Source organism: Topomyia yanbarensis, chromosome 2 (genome assembly GCF_030247195.1).
Source record: "Topomyia yanbarensis strain Yona2022 chromosome 2, ASM3024719v1, whole genome shotgun sequence".
Lineage (NCBI taxonomy): Eukaryota > Metazoa > Arthropoda > Insecta > Diptera > Culicidae > Topomyia > Topomyia yanbarensis.
The window spans coordinates 208,252,769-208,267,114 of NC_080671.1; the positions used below are offsets into that span (position 1 = coordinate 208,252,769).

General features: G+C 36.4%; 1 protein-coding gene across 2 annotated transcripts in view; it reads left to right on the top strand.

The window, feature by feature from the left end:
* Nucleotides 1–2,235: 2,235 nt before the first annotated feature.
* The window catches only part of LOC131682803 (uncharacterized), a 246,948-nt gene continuing 234,837 nt past the window's right edge, over nucleotides 2,236–14,346 (top strand). Inside the window, exons 1-2 of one of the 2 annotated variants that reach the window (XM_058964559.1) lie at nucleotides 2,236–2,381; nucleotides 2,714–3,080. In XM_058964559.1, the coding sequence (XP_058820542.1) occupies nucleotides 2,939–3,080 (142 nt within the window). In that variant the 5' untranslated portion in view covers nucleotides 2,236–2,381; nucleotides 2,714–2,938. The remainder of the gene's footprint in view (nucleotides 2,382–2,713; nucleotides 3,081–14,346) is intronic. The other variant, XM_058964560.1, reaches the window with a different exon arrangement.

Sequence of the window (14,346 nt, forward strand, 5' to 3'; positions counted from 1 at the left end):
AGACAAGCGCCATCGTGGGGCACCGCACTTAGTATCTCAGAAACGGCCGGAAATTGGTACCTTCCGATTCACTGAAACATGCCAAGGAATATGATTTTCACCGAATCCTTCCTGTGGTGTACAAATAGATAAAAATTAAACTAAGAAAAAAATCGATTTGTTGAAGCCATGAGAGTAGAAAACCCCCTTAAGCAAACTTTTCTACGAGGGAGTGCAAAGTTGAAGCAAAAATGGAAATTAAATGTTTTTTTTTTTCTAATTTGATGCAAATTTGTTATACATTCCTAGAGTGATCTGACCCTAGCCCTAAACCATAACAACACATATTGAGTAATTGTTTGAATGAGCTATATAAACTTCTCATCATTGCAGCGACGATCACAAGCAGCATGGATATGTTGGTATTTGTTAGTCAAGTTATATCTGTACTGTGTAGCCTACAACGTGTAGCTTTAGCGTACGATAATGAATGGTACAACGAGGTTTAGTGAACACTAACGAATCATTTGGGAGCTTTTCGCTCACAGTTCGAGAGGGAAAAAACAGATGTATTTACGCTCCCAAAGATTCGTTTTGGGTGAATCTATACAAATCAGATAACATACAAATCAGATTCGATAACAAATATGGAAATTAGGATTGAGTCATCGGTTCGGGCATCCAACGTTATCGTTGCGCCCAGAATAGAGCTTTAAAAAATTGACATCCCTGCTTGAACGTGAATGGAAACGAAATTCCATTCATCCCCGTCGCGATGAATCAAATGTTTTGTTCGTTTCCTTCGTCATTCGATCTCCTGACGCAGCGCGTTCAGGTTCGGACATGTTCGGTTTCAGAAGCGAACTGAATTTTGTTTCTATGCTAGCTCTGAGAGGGATTATTGAGCAAAAGTGCACCAGATATAGATTACGTAGTTCACTTATACTCAAAAATGTAGAAGATGCCAACTTCTTCCTACATAAAAACAAATGAATGCTTTGGATGGTGAAGAAATTTTTATTTCCTCTGCACTCAACCATTCGATTATGCATGGAATTTCAGTCAGTTGGAAAGTTGATGAGTGAGGGAGGCGATGAATCTGAATGTTGGTTTCGGTAAATTTAAACAGAAATAGGTTACTGATTTTGAAATTTCGCAGTACTGGCCCTGAGTCTGAGAACGACGAGGAGACATCGGAGCATGTGGTCTTCGAATGACCGAGGCTCGAGGCGTGGAGAGGCTTGAAATGGGTATGCCGAACATTAACCCGCATAATGTCGTCCACAAAATGGTAAGCGTAGTCAACCCGGCCAAGAGTGATGCAGATCATGACCACCTTACAGTGAAAATGGCATGATGTACAGCGAGCAACGGTTTCGAAAGAGGAATCATCACCGGAGACTAGGCGAGCACATCGCGACAGAGCACCGGGCATTGGTTGTCGGACGCCAGCAAACTCAGTGTTCCCGCAGTTAGCCCGAGAGAAATATTGCGAAAACAGAAGGAGAATCAGTATCGGTAGAACTTCTTTCGCCAGGCGTAAGCTAAATTCACCGCCGGGGACTAGACTGAGTAGATCGTTAGGAGACACTATCAGTCGCGAGTCGTCGGGGCACCAACGATCAGGACGCCTTGTTGCATCGAAATCGCTGGGCCGACCTTGGAGGTTGGGGTGTGGTGGTCAAACCCTATTGAAGGAATACACAACCGCACCCTGAAGTAATGCCATAAGATAGCATCTGAGAGGAATCAGGTTCGATGGTGAGAGTAGTTGTTTTAGAGGGTGCCTCTGCAACCATGTTACCTTTTCGGAGTCTTTTCCTGCTCTATAAAAGAACAATCCACACACATAGAGCCATTATCCCAATTTGTCGAACTGATTCAATTGGTATATAAGAATAGTGCCTCGGAAAAAGTTTTCAAAGTTTGAGCAAATCATATACCATACATTTTTATCGTCAGATATGCGAAAAACAATCAAGACGTGCATGTTTCTATCGTCAGATATGCGAAAAACAATCAAGACGTGCATGTTTCTATGCTGTCCTTTTGCCATCAAGACAATGGTGTAGTTTTTGAAGGGATCGACACAGATATCTGTGGACTCGATTTCACTTCAAACGTTTGCGCCCTTTGTGGAATTTGTTTGCATTCACCTATTATATTATTTACTTGCATCACCAGCTGATACCATCCTAGTATTGCGGCGGTAATGCGCCGTCGCGTGAAATTTTCTATGAATGATAATGTAGGTGGCAATTTCGAGGCTGCTTCCATTCATTAGAATCGCTTGGTTCCAAGAGGTGCAAAGTGTTACTCCAATGACCATAAATTCTGAATTTGTAGGAAAGTACTAGGTTAACTTGTGTGGGAAACATCGAAGTGTTCCGGGGTCTTCAAAGGTTGGAAACAAAGCGTGTCACTTAGTTTTGAGAATCGAAATATCTGCGTTATTAAGAACATATTGAACCAGCCAAGAAACATAGGCAGTTAACGTCGGTTGTGTGTTACCGTAGAACATGAGAACAATGTTAACTATTTGATCTAGTGTTACAAATTCCATAGGAGTGCAAAAATTTACTTTTTAATTGTATTATTATGATATGATGAAAAACATAATAGTATTTCATACATTCAATGAAACTAGCTTGTCGACGCTAGAACGCCATTTCTCTGATAAGAAAAAAAGTTTTGTAGATATTATTGTTGATTTTTTGTTTACTTTCTTCAATAGAAGTTTGCGAAGTATGAGCCTCAGACTAGATGGATGAATTTTACGTCGTAGCACCAGAGAGATCAGTATATCGATTTTTCAAGGCTCATTTTCATCGCATTCAAATATCAAACTGACTTTCAATTATTCAATGAAAATTTCTCAACATTATGCCGTTTGTGAGTTTTGTTTGAATCCATGTTATCATAAGTGAGTATTGAAAGGAACTCAAGCAGTGGAAAATAAATGTCAGTGCGAAAAACCAGTGCTAATACCAATCGCAAACGTATGCATAAAAAAGTGAATAATATGAACATGCTGTTATTGGCCGTGTGCAGTTTTATCATGGTGGTATCGACGGTGCGGACTGAGCATGACTATTTCCCAGGTTAGTATCGCACACAAATTAAATTATCCTAACCAGTGCTACACATATTTATACCTAGTAGTTGAATGCAAATCTATCAAACACCCCGTGTCATCAATACACAATGCGGCTGCTGAATCGAATGAATACGCTTTCATTCAAATCATGTTTTCATTCATACTTATTTTTTCGAATCATTCGCCGAAATCTGCACAGCCGAGCATCCAGCAAACAATGAAATCTCAGTGATTATAGCGTTTGTTTGCGGAGACTCGGAAACACCCGTAAAAATCACTTTACCGATTCATCAGGTTCCAAATTTGCTAACTACGCTGCTGTGTGGAAATTGCCCTGCTAAATTTTCGTTTGCTAGTTTCCAATTTTTGCGTTTCGAATTCTTCTCATCAGTAACTAGTACTAGTTCCTACTATTTGAGGTTAGACTATAAATCAAAACTAACACTAAAATTGGCAATAGTTAGGCTCCAAACAAATGCCTGGTTATGAGTGATGTCTCGGGTAGCAAGTTTTGTAAATTAATTTTAATAGATATTAATACAAATCGTCGCTGTTGTGCTATCCTATGACAAACGCAATTTTGGGGTAAACTGAGTTAGATATATCACATCACTTACCAAAAAAAACTACAAAGTAACGGTTTCAGAATTTTGACATTCTGCTTGGTTACTGAGATATAGCGAGAAACGTGCTGAGAAATTTTTAATTTTTTGCTTCAAATGACTGTGTATGTGGGTTGGCCCAAGTTAGCTTAATGTATAAGAGGTTTTTATGTGTAAAACTATCTGAGAAACACAATGGCATAATCATTTTCAAATGAAAAATACACAAATCGTGAGAAAAATGCAGTTTATGTTTTTCAACTGAAAATATAGCATATTTGGCAATACTGTAACCAAAAATAACTATTTTTTCTTGATTCCCTGACTCATTTCCTTCAAAATGCTTCCACCGATTGTTTATAGACCAAATGAAGCCAAAGGTATGAATAAAAGTTAATAATTGATGATTTTTTTTTCTATGGAAAATTTTCCATGCACGATTATGACACGTCATACAAATTTTGTCATCAATACACACCTATAACACGTGTGAGTGCGGCTTTTGTTTACATTCATAGTAAACACATAGTCAACCGGTCTTTGTAATATTTGAGAGATTAATTCAGAATAGATAGAAGCATCGATTGTCTTCTTTGAATTGTTATTTATATTTATATTATTTATAAGTTTCAAGATATTCAATCTCAAACTTTAAAACCCATTTTTCTCGAAATGTGCTAAATGGTGCTTGTCATAAGTGCTATCTTAACAGCGACTAAATAATACCATGGAAGAACTTGTATGAAAGCGAAGACTCCATATCAAGAAGACTGATATCTCTTTCCTTCCCCCATACAAACGAGAAGCGAAAGAGGTTACAGCGCCTCTATTGGAAGAAGGGAGGAAGCTTTATGTAAAAATGTATATGTGTGTGTGCATCACTATGGAAAGTACCACCTTTACCCGCAAGTGGCGTTGCTGTTACTGTCTCCGGATTCTGGACAGAGTTGCCAGTCTTCTTGATATGGAGTCTTCGATGAAAGCAAAGCGAACTAAATTAATGCTAGAAGTTAAACTAAATAATCAGCTGATTTTGTGATCGACTGTTACGGAAACCCTGATACATTACGGTGTACTGAACAAAACCACAGTTTAACATTCATGTCAAAGAGGGACAAACGTGGTAAGATGCAGGGTTGCCAAAATTAAATCTGTATTTTTGTCCTAAAAAATCTTTTTATCTCTATTTACTCTTTGAAAAATCTGTGTCGATATCTGTAACGAATCAGTTGAGTTGTTTAACGTTTTGGTGGATTATCTATCGAAGATATTAATTCCTGTGGTTTAATTCAGTCAAGCAAGGATCAGCTTACATTTTCGTCAAAAAAACACTACAAATCGTTCTGATATTTTGCATCCCGAAACTTGAACTTTACCGATGTGCACCATGGAAAAATAATTTTCTTCTTCATTTAATGACTTTTGTTGATATATAATGTTACATACATTAAGTCGACCAATGTAGCTGTCGAATTTTCGGACAAAAAATTGAGAATTAACAAAGTCACAGAGCATTACAATTAACGTTTCCGGAAGTAGACTTCAGCCAGGCGTTTGCTGGGTGCCAACCTGAGTGTATTACAATTTTTTACCTTTCAGAATGAGCGACCACTTTCAAAAGTGAAGATTTTTTAATTAGGCTGTGCACGCGGACGAAGTCGACATAAATAATGACTTTTACTATGAGCCGGGCTTACCAACACTGCCATTAAACTGTGTGCAATGTTTGTCAACACGGCTGACAGTAAAAGTCATTTTAAGTCGACTTCGTCAGCATCCGCAGCCTAATATAGAGGGCTAAGCTGAGAGAGACACAGAGGAAATATTACTGAAACTAAAAAATATATTTCTAAAATTGGTTTAGTAACATCACTTCTCAAACATCTGTATATCTGTACATACATGCAAAAATCTGTATATCTGCACATACAGATTTTTGGTCTGAAAAAGGCTGAAAATCTGTATAAATACAGATTATTCTGTGTTTTTGGTAACCCTGGTAAGATGTAGAGGTTTTGACCTAGGATAGGATCCGCCAGCTGGCTTCTTCTTATATTTTGCCAATCCCTGCTGAAAACGACATACCCCCACTCGACCAATGTTGCCAAAATATTTGTTTTGTTACAGTCGTGTCCAAAACTTAAATCGTTCTGATTAAAATATTCTATATTATGTATCAATTTCACGCTCCGGGAAAAATCAATGATTTAGTCTTTATATCCGCATTTAAATGATCATTACGGGTTTTCCATCGGAATACAGCAAAGCAAAATAATATATATTTGTTGTTGGCCATTACGAAAAGTATTTCGATGCTCTTCATTTTTGTAAGTTGCTTTCTGAGTCGAGCAACCTCATTCACAAGATCAATCTTCTCTGTTTGCATTTAGTTTAAATATTCTAAAACTACTTTTTTGTAAGGCTTAATTTTTGTTTAGTTTGTATAGGTGTATAGGTTGGTTCCAGTACTGCATGTGATTTTTTCGGAGAAAACAGCAGTAGAAAATAACACGCTCCTATTTACACCGATGATTGATGCAGTTGAAAACTGTAAAATTCAACTGTATCGATAATACTAAAAGAAGAACAAGAAGCGATTTCCGGGATAACTTTCTCACGATTTGCTCCAAAGTATTGCGAATCTTTTCTTAAATCCACATTGCGACTTTTCAGCCATGCGCCACCGGGCCGTGCGTTGAATTACGCGCCCATCTAGTTTGCATCAGTGCAAGTGAGAAAACATTTTGACGTTTGTTTTTGTTTCGACCGCACACGTGTGTACCCCATATAGCAACAACTCGACGAAATGCTATATTATCTCGCGATAGACAATACTCCCAATTTACTCGGCGCTGGAACAAAGACAATGAAGTTGAAAATATTTTCATACTTAGGCTAAATAGTCAGTTACTCGGTTAGACTTCGAAAAGAGACATTTCCGCATTAATCCGCACACCGCGCTACCGGATCTCTCGGAAATCTGTAGAACTTCAGTTCTGGATAATATGTTTGAATTCGTCTGCCAGAAAATGCCTTGCACTTTATAATTACAGACGGACGTTATGGAAAGAAAGCGGTATCTCAAGAAAACAAAAAAAAAACAACACAGTAAACAATCGTCGTTTTACGTTTTATATCACAATACGACAACACTTCCAAGCAGCTCTTTAGTACTTTTAGTATCCAAGCCGAACGTTTGCCTATGTCACTTTCGTCCAATCACGAGCTGGTTCAGAATTGGTTCAAAAACAGGGGACAGAGCTGGCGGATCCTATCCTAGCAGTAAACAATAGAAAACAATGCACACTTTCTCTAATTTGATGCAAACAAAAGTGCTCCTCGTTTGTATTTAGACAAATTTCGTTTATTTTGTTGCAAACAAAGTTTTTTATGTTGACTACGCCAATATGACGTCATGTCATCCTCTTGATCTGTTGCCATCCACTGCCCAGGCATACGTTGCCAAAAGCACTGTTTTTCTCTCCGCCGTTCTCGTTCTACATTTTTTATAAATCTCCTTTCCTGTACTTGAGCTATCTGTTTTGCCTTGTCCATATGCGTTATTTCATTCCTTTTTTAGAATATTTACCATTGTAGCAATTATGATACAGTTAACTTTCCCTATCTGGATATTCACTATCTCGATATTTCTCTCTATCTTGATTATTTGGTTAGTCCTTCAGATTGGTCGTGAATAATCCTCTGTATACCGATATTTTGTCTATCTCGATATCTCCCTAGCAGGATGTACCTAGTTCGAATTTTGCCTGCGATTTTCTCTACACGCTCATTGATAGTAACTCAAATTTGAGTGGCTAGCCACTCAATTTCATAAAAACTGCACATGGTCAAAACTGAGTTCGCCTCGTTTACTCAGTTTTGAGTTTTGGATGCAAATGTCAAATGTGAGTACATTTTACTCGCAAATTTGAAAAATAATCATTCAGTATTTTTAATATGATTACAAAGAATCTCACCGATACTTCAAGTATCCTTTACCTGTTCATCCAGACGCTAGCGATGTCTGGAAATATAATCCGACGACGTTTCTTCACATCTCTTTTATACCAATCGGTACATTGTAGAACTAGCAGAAACTATAAAAACACGAATAGAAGTTAGATTAGAATAAAAACAAAACTCAGAGAAACCTACCTTTTAGTTTTCTGAATGTTCTGCTTCGACTCTACAGCTACTAGGTCCGTGGCTTGATATTTTATTAAAGTTTCAGACGATGTCGAAGTCCTCGCACTTTTTCTTGAGGATAAGTAATTTTTTCACTCAAAGATTTAAACATTGAATGGTTACTCACCAGCTGAGTTAACTCTACTCAAATTAAAACTCATTTTTTGACATATTGCGTCTATTTTTCAAATTGAGTTCTCTGAACTCAAATTTTGAGTAGTTTTGAATGAGCGTGTATGTCAAAGCGATTTTTTTTCTGTGGACACATCGGAAACTAGCTTCATAGCGAAATGAAGGTTGACGATTGGGACGTTTATGTCGTTTTCGATTGAGAACCTAGAAACTAACCCATGTTAGTTGCTTCAAACATACGTTTTTAAAGGAACTGAGTTGGGTTATCGCAAAACAGCGGTGGTGTGTGCGAACCCGAAATATTTTTCAGATTAGAACCTAACCCGGTTTTCAATTCAGTGGCGCATAACCTAGGTTCGAAACTAGCTCCAAACAAACAGTTTGACAGCAGTTAGGTCCGAAACTGAAAACGATATTAATGTGATAACTGTCAAGCGAAAACGATATAAATGTGATAACTGTCTACTTTTTGAGAGGTAATGTGTGCAGCTAGCAGAGATGCCAGATACTTTTTCAAATATCTGCAATAATAATTTCAAAAATCTTAGAAGAACAAAAAATATCAGGAAAACTATTCTTGACCAAAAATGACTTATTGATGATGTGTTATATTAAATGTAAACAGTGCATTCATAGCCCAAGATAAGTAGATAGAAATAGCTTATGGAGGAAGAACCCAAAGCAGATTTGAAACTAGTGTAACCAAAAACTTTTATATTCAAAAATCTGTAAATGTCTGCAGCCAATCCAAAAAATCTGTAAATATCTGCAACCAAACTAAAAAATCTGCAAATATCTGCGTCATAGAAAAATTCTGCAGCTAAAATTAAAAGTCTGCGAATTTGCAGACATGTCTGCAAATCTGGCATCTCTGGCAGCTAGATAGGGTAAAATTAGCAATTACACACAGAAAAAAAATATTGGTAAAAGTAAGAGTGTTCCGCTCTTAGCAAAAAACAACCAACGCCAACTATTAGGTTGAAAGTAAAACTTTTAAATGAATCAAGAATAATAATCAAAGTAAAAAAATTCCTTTTAAGCAAAAGAAGAACAGTACTCAAAACAAAAGTTTTATTTTTAAACTAAGAGTATGCGTTGGTTGTTTTTTGCTAAGAGTGAAAAACTCTTATTTTTACCAACATTTTTTTTTTTCTGTGTGTACTGTCAAACTGGATTACTTGCAACTGTAGAAAGTAGTAGAGGATATGTCCCAATTTTGGATGAAATACTTCAAACCATAAGGAGAGGTTCTCATTCAAATGACCAAAAAGTAAGCAAAATTTGGATTTTTTGTGAAGAAGGAAACAGTTTTAGGATTCAGAAAGTTAATATTTTCGTCTTCATTTACAAATTTTCAAGACAAAAAAATAAAATGGCGCTCGCGTGATGTTCTGTCTAAAGTAGGCGCGTGAATTCCAAAACCACGTACAGCCTGCTGCCTCAGGATCGATCTGAAACGCAACACAAATAAGGCTCTAAAGTAAACTAAATTTATTTGATAGAATTACTTAAGAACGGCAAAAATTCAAATTTGACGTAATGGTGCGGTCTCAAGCTTTGAGATCGATTTTTAGCCCTTTTTCCGCCTTAAGGTTCAACTGAGAAAGCTTGGAAAAGCGGCCATGAGCATGAGCATGAGCATGAGCATGATGACCGCACAATTCGTAGTTGCTACTCCGTGATTGACCAGAACAAGCGAAATTGCACAGAGAATCAACAGATGGGGCCTGGGAGTAGCTATCCACCATCAATGTACAAGTCTCGAGAGTTCTATTCTTTAAAATGTCAATAACTGCGCCGGCCACGTCCTTACAGTCATCGGGGAAGGAAAGGAATATTAGTGTGGTAAACGTTGTTATGGAGACCGAGTATACCTCTGCATCTCCACGTTTGCCACGGGAAGGAGTTTTTGTTAGTGGGATGGGGTAAAGCGTTACACAAATCTGGATTCACCTTGATAAGTGATACGATTATGCAACTCTCAGAGATGTTATCATGTATTTGTTGTTCTGGGCAGCCGGATGCCGAGAATTTATGATCGATTTATCGTTTGTTGAATTAATTCGGAAATACTTGATTTGTAAAAAATGCAACTTCAACTCCGGGCAACCGGTTGCCGGGAGTGTTGCCTATACTTGAATGAATCAATTTTTTTCAGATGGCATGCACACGAATTTATTCTTCCCTGTTTCATCCTTCCGGCAAAACACGACCGATCAAGAAAAATACAATATAACATAAAGCCTAGATCAAGATTTCGTAACATAACATTTATGGATTACCATCATTGATACTACTACAAGTAATGAAACGACAATTATATACATTGCTTTTTCTTCACGAACGATTTAATAAAATACAGACTTTCATGCAATCGATATTCGCGCGGGTTTTTATGCTAGCTGGAATGCATTTTGAGCGGTATAAAGCAAGCACCACCTAATTCCCTGAAACGACCGACTTTGTATGTCCGATATACAACCGATGACGCGCGCTTTTTTACACTAGCTACTCCGAATTGAGGCAACACCGAAGGCAAGGAGAAGAATGCAATCTACTGATTGAAGCTAAAATAAGCAGAATATGTAAAAAATGAAGTTCTTGTCTTTTCTCAACACAATACTAATATTATAATTAATATTCAATATTGTATGTTACATCTATAATCAATCTGTTACATATATAATTCAGAATGAAACAATTTCGAAAAATGTTATATAATTTCAGTGAGCATAAGCGTTATTGAAGAAACATGGAATACTATACTGATCATATCAACGAAATACTCCAGAGCATTATTTATCTCGGCAATCGCAATACCTATTCCACATGGGTCTAAAGAGCATACCTTACACTGTCCATCTCACCTCTGTGAAGTTGGCCGGAAAATTCGCGGAAATTCGATAAACTAAATTTTAATCGTTTGGTGGACGTTTGGTGGTGATTGGTAGTCGGTTTTTAACGTTTGGTGGTGGGCGGGTAATTAATAAAAAAAATATTAAAAAATTAACGTGAAGTTGGCCGGAATAAAATGAAACATCATTATTTCACTACCAAATCTATTCAGATCGATAGGACATCGTTTGGTGGTCACGAATATGCAATTTTTTTGGTTTGGTGGTGAATAGTTAGTTAGTTATTCGCAAAAACAACAAATCGAAACTAACAACCAAGCATCTCCATTAAAATTCTTATTGGAGGAAGCGCATGGTGTTTCGTATTTTCAAAGCTTTACAACACGTGCTTTCACAAACTGTTTGTAATGCTAAATTTTCTTTATATTCAAAAGCATATATACCACCGTTGTTTGCTTATTCATCCCGTTCCAATATCACAGAATATGTGTCAATTATGCGTTTCGTAAATTGACTGTCTACGCGAGGGTCAAAGGACTGAGTCGTGTTATTGCATCCGCGGTTATAACGTCCGAATGGAGTGCGTCGCAACGTATGGGACATTATGACGCACAGGCATGTATTATAATATCCGAAAGTAAGAATGTGTCAAAAGATCCGAAATCGTTCTTGTTGCAAGTCCGAAACGATACTGCGTCAGTATGTCTGGGATCCTATAATGCATATAAATGTTATGATGTAAAGTTATTGTGTTGCAAGGTCTGGGAATAAATGGCAAACTCATAGTTTCGAATGTAATGTTACATAAGAACTGCGTAATAACACGGGGATGTTTCATAAAGTCTGTGACGTTATGAAAACGAATATGCGTCATGAAGTGCTGGACTGTATGGCACATATGATTTAAGGATCGTATTTCGTTATCAAAATCCTGGACACTGTATCGTACTTTTACACAGCAATAAATATGAATTTTATGTTAGACGTCATTCCAAACTTGATACAAATTACCAAACCATTATTCACAAAATGACGAGACTTGCATGCGCAGTTGCATAAAATTCCAATTATTTTCATTTAAAGTAAAACTGCGAGATTTTAGAAATAAAGCGATATGGTAAATCAAATCAATCGTTAAACTATATCATTTTTTATGATCGTATATATCAGGGTTACACTGAGCGACTATATTCGTAAATCTGGCACATATAGGTTTCGTTCAAACACAAATATAAGCAATTCTCCAGGTAAAGTTTCTATTTTAATTGCGAGTATTTCATAAATACCACGAAACGACTTTGGGAGGCTTAGTACGAATCGGGCTTATTAATCGAACGATTTTTTTGATGGAATATTTGAGAAAGTTTCTAATATTGTGCTAGAGAGCGCCATTTTGAAACAAATGTATTCCAAATAATTAGATTTTTGTTAGTAATAACACTTAATTAAAACAAGTAAATTATCATTTTTATGGATCCGCTGTATAGTATCTTTCATCATATATCTTTCTTTAAGTGAGACTATCAACGATGTTTGCTTAATCGGTGTCTGAATTGTAGAATATGTGTTGGTCAAATTCGGACCTGATACGAGATCGCAAAAAAACCGTTTGAGGGGATAGTGTGCGAAATCGGTCAAGCTTTCAAGAAAACATTAGTTATTGCAAATCGATTGACAGATTTCAATGTTACACTTCAAAAAATTATGAATCTTATCGTTGACGTAATTTCAAACATGACACAATTTAGCAAAACGTAATTCACGAAGTGACGAAATATAACCGTGTTCCATTTAATCTTACATGAAAGCTGTATTTTTCATGCGCAGTGCTATAAAATTAAACTTGTCAACATTTAAAACAATCACCGTATGTGGAGTAAGATTTCGTGATTTAGGAAAGTCATCATCATGTAAAATGAAAATCGAACATAAAACTATGTCATTTTTATTCTCGAATATGTCAGGGTCAGGTGATGAAAATACACACGATTTTTTTAGGTATGTAGCTCGTAACTCCATTTTTAGATGATTTGGGTCAGCTCCTACTTTTATTGTATATTTACTATAAAGTTTCACATATCGAAGAGAACTTTTCATTTCCGGACCAATTGATCAGACTTTCGCAAAAAAAAAACAAATATATTAAAATCTTTTGACATGGTCGAATCACTCAGTCCCCCTACAAATTGTTTGTATGTATTCAGATGAAATTGTTATTTAAATTAATTGATTGTGAATTCAAATCTACTTAATAAATAATTAGATTGTTTGATAAAATGCACGAAAAATTTCGTTATATCTATCGTTCGTAATATACACGAGAAATGTTTGGGTATTTTATCAAAGAATTCGTACAATTAACGAAATCGATTCGTTATCGACCAACGAAATTTTTGTTGTACTATTTACGAGCTACTACTACTAAACTAACTTCAAAACTCAATTTTGATAAATTTTACGATAGAGTTTTCGTGAACATTACGAATAACATTCACACTATTAGCGCAAAAGATTCGGAGTCGACCCATTTTTTCTTCAAATGATCTTATTGCAAACCATGGAAGTAGTTTTAACAATAATTATTAACTGGCCCATTCTAGTACCAAAAAAATAGTAAGCATTTTCCGATACAATCTATTTTTGCTATTCTCATATAGAAAGGCTATGCAATTGCATAATTTATTGAACTAAATTTTAATCGATTGCTGGATGTTTGGTGGTGATTGGTAGTCTGTTTTTAACGTTTAGTAGTCAGCGGTTAATTAATAAAAAATATTAAAAAATTAACGTGAAGTTGGCCGGAATAAAATGAAACATCATTATTTCACTACCAAATCTATTCAGATCGATATGAAATCGTTTGGTGGTCACGAATATGCAATTTTTTTGGTTTGGTGGTGAATAGTTAGTTAGTTATTCGCAAAAACAACAAAGCGAAACTAACAACCAAGCATCTCCATTGAAATCCTTATCGGTGGAAGCGCATGGTGTTTCGTATTTTCAAAGTTTTACAACACGTGCTTTCACAAACTGTTTGTAATGTTAAATTTTCTTTATATTCAAAAGCATATATACCGGCGTTGTTTGTATATTCGTCCCATCCCAATATCACAGAATATGTGCCAATTATGCGTTCCGTAAATTGACTGTCTATGCGAGGGAAAGGACTGAGTCGTGTCATTTCATCCGCGGTCATAACGTCCGAATGGAGTGCGTCGCAACGTACGGGACATTATGACGCACAAGCATGTATTATAATATCTGAAAGTAAGAATGCGTCAAAAGATCCGAAATCGTTCTTGTTGCAAGTTCGATACGATACTGAGTCAGTATGTCCGGGACCCTTAATGCATATGAATAATTGGATGTTATGATGTAAAGTTATTGTGTTATAAGGTCTGGGAATAAATAACGCACTTACAGTTTCGAATTTTATGTTGCATAGGAACTGCGTAATAACATAAGAATGTTTCATAAAGTCTGTGACGAAACGATT